The 14,214-nt window shown below is 33.8% G+C and overlaps 1 protein-coding gene across 1 annotated transcript in view; it reads right to left on the reverse strand.

Annotated features, from left to right (window-relative positions):
• Positions 1–14,214, reverse strand: part of LOC145276667 (DNA-binding protein RFX6-like) — a 182,393-nt gene that overhangs the window by 148,013 nt on the left and 20,166 nt on the right. The window contains exon 3 of the mRNA XM_080127854.1: positions 6,661–6,722. Within this exon, the coding sequence (XP_079983980.1) occupies positions 6,661–6,722 (62 nt within the window). The remainder of the gene's footprint in view (positions 1–6,660; positions 6,723–14,214) is intronic.

The raw sequence follows: 14,214 nt of genomic DNA on the forward strand, positions 1-14,214 counted from the left end.
AGGTTAGAAAGCGAAAAAGTTAAAAGACAATAAAAATTAGAAAGCAATTGTAAAGTTAGGTGGTAATAAAACAAGTTAAAATAAACATGTTTTACACCAATAAACAAATTATATGGCAATAAAAAGCAATTTAAAAGTTAGGGGCAATAAAATAAGTTATAAAGCAGTGTAAACATTTGAAAGCAACCGTTAGTACGTAATAAAAAAATTATCAAGTAATTAAGAAGTTATCTCTATAAGTAATAAAGTAGGGGTGCTTTTACCGTCTAGAAACAAACATTATACAGTATAAGTACAGACGCCACATATAAATTCAATATGGTTACATTTCCTGCCAATATCTGATGAATATGTTCCGTGTACTATTAGTCGATTTTATTCAATATCGTAAATTTCTATAACATTTTCGAAGAGAGTCACTCTCCTAAACAAGTCATATTTATAGGTGCTAGCAGCATACTTACTCATTATTTTCGACACGCAATCTCTCAAAAATCACTGACACAAATTATAGTATTAATTTATCGGCAACGACCACTATTATTTAATTTTCACCCTTCATGATTTTATCTTTCCCACACACCTTCTCTGTGGAAATAATAACTGACCCCTTCCTTATTAACTCTTTACTTTTTCATTGATTTCATTGGCTGTTCGCTTCTCTTCCACTATGTCACTGTTCATTCTTGTACACTTGCCGAACGGTTCTTCCAATATGGCCCCTCCAATACATTAGCTAATCACGACATCATCTTTTAAGATCACACATAGACTAAAACAAAAGCACTATTCACTCATATATATATATATATATATATATATATATATATATATATATATATATATATATATATATATATATATATATATATATTTACTATTTTCCAGATACTTTGTCATTATCTACAGTTTACGATCACAGAGAATAAAGCAATTTGAAAACGAATGTTTGGGACACTGAAAACGTACATAGACTGAAAACTAGAAATACTTTCTGTTTAACTAGCATGGTTCATACTTATATTTTTACTTATTTTTTTATTTATTTATTATTTAGGATTACAAAAAATATTAGATTCATTTTAAAAGTTAATTTTACAGAATAGGGACCTGTTTTTTACAAAATTTTTATGTACATTCACCTAACACTTTAAAAACAAGATATCGTAAACACTCGAGGCGACAAGAAAGTTTTATTTTTCAGAAGTTAATACACTAAGTCAGGACAGTGCAGATATTATGTATAATAGGATTATTACAATTAACTTATACATTGAACAATCGCAGGATTAATATAATTTGAAAACGAAAATTTAGAATGTTAAAAATGTACATAGCCCTAAAAGTAGAAAAAAGATTTTATTTTTATTTTTAACACTCAAGATTGCACTTATATTTTAATAGCAGGGTTACCCGACGTTGTCCGGGATTAAATGATGATCAACGAATGTTTCACATTCCCATATTTATATTGTCATCGACATCGATGAAATAGTCAATTTTTGAACCAAAACGATTGATTGCCTGCGAAGCATCTGGAAGAAGCTTCATTTGCCTCTCGCTATGAGTTACTTTACAATATATTGTAGTTTACATTGCACTGTAGAGAACCTACTGTTGATTTTATAAAATTATTTTAATGGCTTGCATTAAAGTTTAATGTGCAAAAGTCAAGTATCATGTTTCAATTCTGCTCTAAACTAAACATTCTTTCGAACGCGCCCTTGTCATATCAAAGAATTTACTGTTGATTTTATATGTCGGACCTTTCGGCTTGTGTGATAATAAAAATTGTCAAATACACTTGTTATGTTAGGCTGTGTAAGGTGTTAACTTTGGTAAAAATCGCCTGTTATTTTATTCATCGGATTATTTCGATTGGCGATTATTATTGAAGACATTCCGATACAAAACCTATTTACGAACACTGCCAGAAACATAAAGTACGTCCGTGTTAAATTTCATAAAAATCGACGTAGTCGTTTCCGAATCTATAAGGTACGAAACCAAAAGCATACAAAGTTCTGTTTAAACCCTAGTAGAGATTGGTACTAAAATCATTAGGTTTTATTCATTTTAAAAGTTATTTTTTAGAATAAGACCCGTTTTTTTTTTTACAAAATGATACTGTAATTATTGTCAGTATTAGTGTAAACGTTTATTATTATTACTGTAAACGTTTATTATTATTACTGTAAACGTTTATTATTATTATGATTATTATTTTTCTTATTGTTATTACTATCAGTATTATTTGTATTATACTACAAGCTAGACGCCCGGCGTCGTCCGTTCGTACATTACGCTTAAACATGATATTTTAATTTATGCAGCTTGCATATGTATTATTATAGAATCAATCATCTGTTGAATATTATATATGACGAGGAATAATTTGCCCGCTAAACTAAATCGCAGAAAAAGAAATAATAATGATAATGTCGTTCATCAAATTCCATCTGTGTTTGTTTACAATGTCACGTCAGCTGATATTTGGGCTTGATGACCTTTCTTCACTTATACATAAAAAGAAGAATTTTTAAGAAGAGGAATATTTTACGTTATACCGGCCAAGGTTACATCGGTGTAACGTAAAATATTCCCCTGTAATTTTTTTTTGTCTATAAGAGAAGGAAGACGGATTTTATAATCGGATTTTTTTCAATTTTCGATACTTATCCAATGAATTTCTGTAGAACATCCCCAAGAAATATACATTACAATTGTGTGTAATTTGCAAAAGATAAGCTCAGCCGTTTCGGAATCTATGAGGAAGGAACTCACACACACAAAGTGATTTTTATATAATAGTAGATTCTCAGTATTCATATAACGTTAACATTATAATAATTTTTCATTATTATTATTACTAATATTATTACTATTATTATTAATATTACTATTATTACTATTATTATTACTATTATTATTACTATTAGTATTACTATTAGTACTAATATTATTGCTATTCTTACTAATATTATTACTTTAGCGCACAAATACATGTATTTGGTGACTTCAATGTCCACCACAGTAACTGGCTAGGATTCTCAAATCACACAGACGTAGCTGGTAGCGCAACTCATAGCTTCTCTATATCTCATTCCCTATCTCAGTTGGTTACATTTCCGATACGTTTCCCAGACCAGCACGATCAACATGCCTCACTTCTAGATCTCTTTCTGACAACGGTTCCCAATGACTGTACAACAAATGCCCACAGCCCACTCGGGAATGCTGATCACGCTGTGATAATGGTAGAAATCAGCCTAAATTCTCGCCCTAAAACTGAAGACCCACTTCTCAAAACAACGAGGTATTACAAAAAGGCTGATTGGGAAGCCATCAGGGAGCTCATCAGAGATGCCCCATGGCAAAATATCTTTACTCTTCCAGCGGAACAGTGTGCAAATGAGACAACTGAATGGTTCAAAACTGCTATTGAAGCACATGTTCCCGCACGGAAATACTATAGCAAGCCCCACTCTCCCCAATGGTTTACTTCTACTTGTGCAGCTGCCATTTGTCAAAGGCAGCATGCGTTCCGCAGATTCAACCGACATAAGTCCAGCTCAAATAAACAGAAGTTTATAGAAGCTAGAAATAATTGTAAGAGAGTGATAGACACAGCTAAGACAGATTACTCTGAAACCACCAGAAAGCGCATCGAAGCACAGAAATTAGGAACCCGGGATTTTTGGAAAATCTACAACAGCGTAGTTAATAATGGACAGTCAATTATTCCCCCACTAACAAACAATCATGAGGTTGCTTGCACGGCAACTGACAAGGCTAATCTGCTTGCCAGTCGGTTTGCCTCAAACTCCACACTGAACTCGGTACAGCACTCACTCCCTGATTTTCCTCTGCGAACAGACGCCACACTTGACGATTTGAAAATCACCCCTTCTCAGGTACATGCTATTATAAAAAACCTAGACACCTCAAAAGCATGTGGACCAGATCTCATCCCGGCTGTGCTATTAAAAAAATGCTCTGCCGAGGTTGCTCCAGTTCTGTCCAAACCTTACAATAAATGCCTTAACGAATCTTGTTTTCCCGACTGCTGGAAAACCGCCTCTGTGGTACCAGTCTTCAAGAATTCTGGTGAAAGAACTGACCCACTAAATTATCGCCCCATTAGCCTCCTCCCGCTTTTCGCCAAAATATTTGAGTCCTTAGTTAATCAAGCCCTAGTCCAGCACCTAACAGCTGCCAAACTCCTGACTGACAAACAATATGGATTCAGGCAAGCCCGTTCAACAGCAGATATCTTAACTGTAGTTTCTGAACGTATATACCGTTCATTGGATAAAACAGGGGAGGGTAGAGCGGTGGCCCTTGATATATCTAAGGCTTTTGACAGGGTATGGCACGATGGTCTTCTAAGGAAAATTAGATCATATGGAATCACTGGAAGAATTCATAATGTAATTAAATCCTTCTTAAGTAATAGAAAAATCAAAGTTGTCCTCGACTGACATACATCCAAACAAAATGACATAAATGTGGGAGTACCTCAGGGGTCTATCCTTAGACCTCTATTATTCCTGATATTCATAAACAACCTCCCTGATAATATTGTTTCGGAGATGGGTATATTTGCCGATGACACCACTCTCTATAACAGATATGAGGGGAAAACAAATGAACACATATCCAAGGAAATGGCAGAAACACTAGAGGACGACCTCCAATGCGTAGTGGAATGGGGACAAAAATGGTTGGTCACATTCAATGCTGCTAAGACTAAGCTTGTTTCCTTCAATAACTACAAGAAACCTTCTCTACCACCAATAGCAATGGCCAAGAACACATTGCCTGAAAGTACTTCTTTTAAACTCCTCGGCCTAACGTTTACAGGGAATATGAACTGGAATAGATACATTGAGAGCATTGCCAAGGCTACTGCAAGGAAGGTTGGCTCCCTCTACCGTGCTAGAAAACTACTTACGCCTGCCAGTATCCTATACCTCTATAAGGCAACCATTCGCCCATGTATGGAGTACTGTTGTCACATCTGGGCTGGTGCATCTGCTGCTTGTCTCTCGCTCCTGGACAGGGTTCAAAAGAGAGTCGCCAACCTGATAGGTCCTGAACTGTCATCTAGGCTTCAACCTCTGTCCCATCGACGAGATGTTGCATCCCTCTGCCTGTTCTACAAATAATTTAATGGTGAATGCTCTGACGAACTGCAAACACTTGTACCTCCCCGACGTAACTACCCCCGACAAACCCGACAAGCTACTAAGTCTCATCCCTTTACAGTAGAGATCCCTAGGTGCAAGAAAGCCTTTTACTCCAATAGTTTCTTCCCCAGAACTGCGGGTCTTTGGAACTCCCTTCCGGGATTCTGCTTTCCCAACTGCAATGATATGCAGAAGTTCAAGTGTAATGTTAACAAACATCTTTCTACTCTTCTCCCTTCATAATGACCCCGCTAATTAATTCCCTAATAGTAGCCCCCTGCTTCAAAGTTGCACTGTGCCTTGTTTGGGGTGAAAATTGAATAATAAAAAAAAATTATTACTAATATTATTACTATTATTATTACTATTATTACTATTATTATTACTATTATTATTACTATTATTACTATTATTATTACTATTATTATTACTATTATTATTACTATTAGTACTAATATTATTACTATTATTACTAATATTATTACTAATATTATTACTATTATTACTATTATTATTACTATTATTACTATTATTATTACTATTATTATTACTATTATTATTACTATTAGTACTAATATTATTACTATTATTACTAATATTATTACTAATATTATTACTATTATTACTAATATTATTTCTATTATTACTAATATTATTACTAATATTATTACTATTATTACTAATATTATTACTATTATTATTACTATTATTACTATTATTATTACTAATATTATTACTAATATTATTACTATTATTATTACTATTATTATTACTAATATTATTACTAATATTATTACTATTATTACTAATATTATTACTAATATTATTACTAATATTATTACTATTATTATTACTATTATTATTACTAATATTATTACTAATATTATTACTATTATTACTAATATTATTACTAATATTATTACTAATATTATTACTAATATTATTACTATTATTACTAATATTATTACTATTATTACTAATATTATTACTAATATCATTACTAATATTATTACTAATATCATTACTATTATTATTACTGTTAGTACTAATTAGTACTCGGATTAAAACGTGTGATTATTGATATTCGCATAATTATTTTCATCATTAATTCTTGGTTTGGCTTAAGTATTGAAATTTTGGCCCTTAATCCGATTTCCGGGCAACGCTGTGTCACGGCTATGCTAGTAAACAATAAAAATCTTTGAAAGCAATAATAAAGTTGAAAAGCACAGAACATGGAATTCAGACTGAATTAAATAGTCTCTTGTTACTAGCCGCACGTTCGAATCCCATCTGAATCACGGTTTTATTTTGTTGCATTTTCTGTAACTAATTATTCCCATAACTAATTATTATCTGCTAATTTAAAACAGAATCAGTGAACACAAAACCCATGTCACTTTGAAAAATACACATTTCATTAAATGTACAAGAAAAAAAAAAAAATGAAACGCATTCCAGTAATACTTACTTTGAATGTCCTCGGGTTCCCAATCGTCTTGTTGTTAAATGTGGAAATTTCTGCCGAATTGTCTGAAAGAAAAAGTCGTAGTTAGAGGTAACAGTTTTAATTTATTTTGAAATTCTTTGAATACTATTTAAAAAGATTCTTGTCCATTACCCTTAGATAAGTGTATGCCTGTCTGCCTGACATTTGTCTGTCCGTTCGTATGACCATTTATACTTATATACGTCTATATTTACTCTTGCTAGGAATTACTTGCTATCTATTAAAGTCTTTTTCTTATAAAACGAACCTAAAGACATATATATATATATATATATATATATATATATATATATATTTATATATATATATATATAGATAGATAGATAGATAGATAGAGAGAGAGAGAGAGAGAGAGAGAGAGAGAGAGAGAGAGAGAGAGAGAGTAATATGCCAGATTGACGAGGAAACTTAGTGTTTGTTAAGAGCTTACAGTTATACTAATTTTACAATAATTAGTTTAGGGTTAGAAATGTGGTTATGGTTTAAACTGACATGCTTTTAAAGATATACTAGTAGGATAAAAAAATGCTTACTAAATTAATACACAGACGTGCATCATTCGATGGTGAGTTTTGCAAATGTGAATTGGATTCGAGAACTGATGACTCGGTGTTCCGTGTTCGAGTCTTCTTGATTCCATAGCACTTCTTTCATTGTGAGTTTTCCGCCGATGATATCCTGACATCAACAACAGAATCAAGTAGTTGAGAAAGTTGTAGGATGTTAATTCGTATGAATTTGAATGATTTTCCATGGTTTTTCGATTGCATTTGATTTTCTTGCCGATTCTCTCACTAGATTGTCTTGTAACATAGATCATCATCCCTTTTTTGTTTTTGATACGCATCATTTTTTCCCGTTTTATCCAAAGTTAGTAGAACTAATTAACGCGATTAACCAGCCGCGATTTTACGTCAAAGTTCACACACACTGCCGGAAATTGAACTCTATTCTTCAGCAAACATCTGTCGACCTCTGGCAATTCCCGATTAGTGGCGTCTTCAAAACTCGCTCTGCGACTGGAGACTTCGCTTCCTGTTCTCGATCAGACCCAATGGATTTCCTAGCGCTAAACACACATGGGCGCACAGACAAACACACACATGAACACATACGCACACACACATGGACACACACAAAATAAAAATAAAAGTAGATACTGCTTCCCTAGCGGGAATTCTGCGCAGAACGATAATCTCATGTTTAATGAAAACAAAAAATGATTCATCTCGATAGTGGTTGCTATTAATCCGACGACAACGAAACTTTCTATTTGTCCCACTCTCTTTCTTTCCAACTCTCTCTCTTTCCACCTCTCCCTTTCTCTCTCCTATTCTCTCTTTCTATACATATATATATAGATACAAATAGATACGAGAGAAAGTAGATTATATGTCATAGAGTTTAACAAAAGATGGATAAAAATTACGGATATATATATATATATATATATATATATATATATATATATATATATATATAAAATAAAAATTACAATTAAATTTACCAAAATGACCCAAGATGGTAAAACAAAAGTATATTATAAATATTAAAGAATTATATTTATAAAGTAATCTCAACCAGATGTAAAAGCTCGATAAAACCAAATGGGTATAGAGCTTATAATAAGAGCAAACAGTTAATAAGGCATGTTAAAAACACTTTAAAAAAGAGTTAAAAACATATTTAATCTGAAAAGGAAACATTTGATAAGTGGATAGTCCTTAATCCGCAAAGTTTCGAAGAAATACTTTCTTTCTCATCGGAGGGTAGGAATTAGCAAAATGCGGGATCGGATTTTGCATACAAAAGTATTTGATGGAACTACAAGTAAGTCAAACATCTTACTTGATAACAAAAAGTGAAGCAGAGGGAATATGGTGAAGAAAAAGGTGATTACATGTGAATGGATAGTCTGGTGAAAGGTAAACAATCCAATGACGGTAAAATCCAATTATGCGGATTAAGGACTATCCACTTATCAAGTGTTTCCTTTTCAGATTAAATATGTTTTGAACTCTTTTTCAAAGTGTTTTTTAACATGTTTTATTAACTGTTTGCTTATATATATATATATATATATATATATATATATATATATATATATATATATATATATATAAGAAAAATTAAATGAGAATTTCTGCCCTTTTCTCTTTCCTGCTACCCTTTTCCCACAGAAGAGACGTTGTGAGCCTGTCTTCGCTCTATCATTATTTTCATGACAAGTGTTCGACTGAACTCCAACCTATGCCCCCTTGCTAAACTTAAAAAAATCACTCAACTAACTACAACCATTATATGTGATTTCTCTCACTCTTTATCTGTGCCTAAATCTAAACGCAAATTCCATGAACAAAAGTTTTTTCCTAGAACTGCCTGTCTTTAGAACACTGCTCCGCTGGCCTACTTCCCGGTTGAATACAACATGTAGCCTTCAAATCCAATGTAAACAAGTTCTTGTTGAGCCGTCCCCATAAATAATTAAATTTTATCCAATTTACACCATTAACGATTACTACACTATCTCCTTCAAATCATTAACTCTCACTCTCGAGATGCCTTTCGGCCTTGATAAATGCTGACTCTCAAATAAAAACAAAACAACATTAATTATATGATACAAAGGATACACGTTGAAAATAAAAAAAACATGTTCTTATTCCACGATGTTTAAAAGAATGGCTCTTATCATTTGGGGAAAAGTAATTAGCAAAATAACATTTATAGGCTGGCTATAATTTTATTGGTTAGTACATTGATTGAAAACTTCAAAAACTAAGAGAAGTCATCTTTTTTTCAAAACATAATATAGAAATATATACATCAAAAAAGACATTTCACATGAAATCAACATATGAAGAAGAAAGAAAGAAAATGGTAGTGAAATCCAAAATAGAAGGTTTTTTAGAGGTTGAAAGTTAAGCGATAACGCAACCGCATAAACGGTAGTCCACGTGGTGCAATATCCATCAGTAAACTTAGTTAAACTTCACGAAGAACGTTGTTACGTATCAAATTGAAAACAATTGCAAGGTAATATGTGTGTATATATATATATTTGTATATATATGTATATATATATATACATACATACAAACACACACACACACATATATATATGTATATATATATATATATATATATATATATATATATATATATATATATATATATATGTCTGTGTGTATAAAGACTCCCCTCTATCCCTCGACTAAATGTTTGTATATCGTTATTGATTAAATGAACCATTCTATACCAATATATAGTTTTGTGACTTCATTTTCCATTCTTATTGTTTTAATATACTAGCAAAAGTACCTGTTGTTGACTGGTTCAAAAGCAGCCTACAGAAAATGGACTCTGATTTATGAAAGTATGATAGGTTATGAAAAGGAGGGGTTGTAAAGAGATAGCTTCGAATTTGGGGGTATCAAAACCAAAGGAAAATATGATGAAAGTAAAAATAAAATCGATAAACCCCATAATTTATTATACTATACCTGTTCACATTGAAACACTTATCACAATATTCTGTGAATCTATATTAAAAAAAACATTGTTAAACTTTGTGACATATTTCCATTCTATGGAGGTCAGGCGCGAACGAACACTCCATAATTTTATTATACCATATTTATTCAAACTGAAACATAATTATCAAAGTATACTTACGCAGATAGATATGAAAAGTCTTTATTAAATTTTGTGCCTATCACCAGTCTATGGAGGCCAGGCGCGAACGCAGACCCCACAATTTTATCATACCATCCCTATTTAAGTTAAAACATACTTATCACAGCATTATTATGTACATCTATATCAAAAACACTTGTAAACGTTTTTTTTATTTTTAAACCCCACAATTTTAATGAATCATCATTATGCCAGATCAAACATACCCATTCCTATGTCTCGATACATCTTCTATTATTATATATGATCAGTTTTCTATAATAGTCAACCATATAGGAGCCTATTCGTGAACAGACACACACACAGACGTTCAGCTTTATATATATATATATATATATATATATATATATATATATATATATATATATATATATATATATAAAGTGAACGTTTCTGTCCGTCTGTGTATGTGTCTGTGTACATTTCCCTACGCAACAACTCTGTCAATTTTTAGTCTACAGACTCGAAATTTGATATACAGGGTACTGACATATGGAAAAATCTTTGTAATCTGTTTTTGGCCAGAAATTTTTCTGTTAACGGGTAAAAGCTTGAACGATTTGACCTTTGAGAACTCTACCAAACTCACCCGCCAATTTTGAGTCTAAACATTTGAAATTTTAGATATAGGTTCCTTGGACATGGATCTAACTTAATAAATTGATTTGAGCCCAAATCAATAAATGTTAAGAGGTCATAATATGCGTCAAAGTAAAAAAGAATTTGACCTCGGCGGTCTCTACCAAATTACTCAGACAATTTCTGGTCTAAACATTTGAAATTTTACATAAAGTGTATTCAGAGATAGGGCAAGCTTTTTAATCGGTTTGGGTCGAAAATTTGAGCTACAAATATATAAATGTATATATGTATGTTTGCATGTCTGGTTAAAACTTTCCACATAGGCGACGGATTTTCCCAAGATGAGTATTGTTTTGAAACTCGACCTTTCAGACGACAAACACCGAAAAATCGGCTAACTACATTAATTTCTTCATCCTCAACAGGGCACTTTTCTAGAGGGAGGGGTCGCTTTTTTTCGCCGATATTTTCGAAAGTCATCCCCTCTTTTCGATCGCCTAGCCTTAATTTAAACCTACGTCACTTCTGGTTTGGCGGTAGTCGTAACAGCAAAGACATCACGTTTTTTCCCGTTCTTTTCCTCCTCCGCGGTACGGGTTCGAGCCTTCCTTCATACTACCAATTTTTGGCTCAACCCACACCTCCAAACACCCGGGCAACGCCGGGCACCCATGCTAGTATATATATATATATATATATATATATATATATATATATATATATATATATATATATATAGGGTAACCCTTCCCCCCCCAAAACGGGCCCCGTTTACACTTTATGTGATATCTTCATTATTTATTCACTGATTGCCCTTATTTTACAGAACATGGCAAAATCCACGACCGTGAGTACACCAAGACCCCAGTGGGAGCTGGGACAAAGAATGCACTACATTTTACTACAAGACAAGTTCGTTTAAGAAAACCCAGGACAGTTTCATGCGTCAGTTCGAATGTGAAAAGGCTCCATCCAAAAGCAGAATTCAGAACTGGGGGGACCTCTTCGAGAAGTATGAGACCGTGGAAAACCTCAACGCTGCCAGGGAGAACCGTCCAAGCCACTAGGGATGTCCCAAGAAGCGAACAGCCGAGCTGGTCAAAAGAGTGAGAGAGTCTCTCCAGCAGAGTCCGAAACGCTCTGTGCGTAAGCGAAGTCAGCCCCTCGGTATGTCCCGTGAGACTTGCAGGAGAGTGCTGGTGAACGATATCAGGGCTTACCCATAGAGAATACAGACGCTGCAGACCTATACAGCCTCAGACAAGAAGCAGAGGAGGGCTATGGCAGTCAAGATGCTCGAGAAGATCGAGGAGACACCAAGTTTCCTTAACCTCCTTTGGAACTCAGATGAAGCCCACTTCAATCTTGATGGAAAGGCGAACTCCAAGACAAATGACTTCTGGGGGTCCTCCAGACCCAATGAAGTAGCCACCAAGCGCCCATGCACTCTCCTAAATGCACGGTGTGGGCTGCAATCTCGGCCAGAGGCAGCACCGGACCAATCTTCATCGAAGAATCTGGCGCAGCAGTGACAGTCAACAAGGCGCGGTATGTGGAGGTCCTCAAAACCTTCAAGAGTGAGCTCCAGACAATCTACCCGTCGCTCGTGAGCAAGTTCTCGTTCCAGCAGGACGGAGCAAGTTCTCACACCTCAAATCTGTCCCGAGATTGACTGAAAGAGAACTTCGGAGGCCGAGTGATCAGTCTCAAGGCTGATTTTGAGTGGCACCCCATAGACCGGACCTAAGCCCCCCCCCCCCCGATTTTTTTCTTTGGGGTATCTTAAGGACAGAGTCTACGCAGGGAAACATCACGGAACTAAAGGAAGCTATCAGAGTGGAGATGAGAGCCATTACCAATTCAGTCTGTAAGAACGTCATAGACAACTTTGTGCTGCGCCTGAAGAAATGCACGGAGCTAAATGGAGGCCATCTAGAACATATGCTGTAAAACGGAGAAAAAAAGGCCAAAGACCCTAGTGTTTTGATGTGATGTTTTGAATATAATAAACTAATTATGACCAAAGTTTCATTTCATTCGGACAAAACGCTAAGAAACGGGGCCTAATTAGAGTTGGGGCCCGTTTTTGGGTCACCCTGTATATAGGATTCTAAATTGAGTAATATTAATGTTGCATCATTTTTCAGATGTGCTATTAAAGCCACTATAATTTCAATTTCTTTCTCTCTCCCTCCTTTTGATTACACACACACACACACACACACACACACACACACACACACACACACACACACACACACACATATATATATATATATATATATATATATATATATATATATATATATATATATATAAGGAGAGAATTAAAATCAGAACATAAGCTAAAATTATGTTTCTTCGTTTGTATATAATTCATGAGACTTAGAAACCGAAGAATTCAAACATAGTAATAATGAATGAATATTTTTACATCTTTAGTTTAATTTGGCATGTTTTTTTTCTTTCTTTTTTTTTCTTTACAATTTGTGACAACGTAAACGTATTTTCAAGAATATCACAGAGAAGTTTCTGTCCAATCTTATCGCTGTGGTTGTATTTAACTTTTTGTAGGCATCAATGGTTTATTTTAAACTACAGATCGTTTTCCCTGCGTTGGTGTACAGTTTTAGCCATTATTGTATAAACTGAAAACTAAAAGGTTTACACACACACACACACACACACACACACACACACACACACACACACACACACACACACACACACATATATATATATATATATATATATATATATAATAGCCTCCAAAACTAAGGAACAACAAAACCTAATATTTGTTAGAAATAACAACTATGAAAATCTGAAATTTTGACAACTGGTAGTCGTTATCATCCATAACATAATAAAATTTGAATCATTTTTAAAGGGTAGAAAAAGAATTATAACAATTATTTATTTATTTTCAAAATAGAAACGTCCACAAGCAAGGGACAAAATTGATAAAAATATTGTGTCTAAAAGTACAGTCGATAGTGGTTCTTGAGAATAGAACTTACACATATCACATGCCATAAGGCTGAGAAAATAACCCGGTCTGATTAAAATAAGGGAACAATCAATGAGTAATGACCCCCCCCCCAAAAAAAAAAAAAAATTAATAGGAATAAGGTTGTATTTGTATGCTTCTCCACTGAACAAATTAGGCATAAGGTCGTTTTTTTAATGTGGAGTGAGGGGGGAGGGGGAAGGGAAAAGGGGACCAGCTCCCGAGAG

This window comes from Euprymna scolopes, chromosome 5 (assembly GCF_053919585.1).
Source record: "Euprymna scolopes isolate OS-2025 chromosome 5, ASM5391958v1, whole genome shotgun sequence".
In the NCBI taxonomy this organism is placed as follows: domain Eukaryota; kingdom Metazoa; phylum Mollusca; class Cephalopoda; order Sepiida; family Sepiolidae; genus Euprymna; species Euprymna scolopes.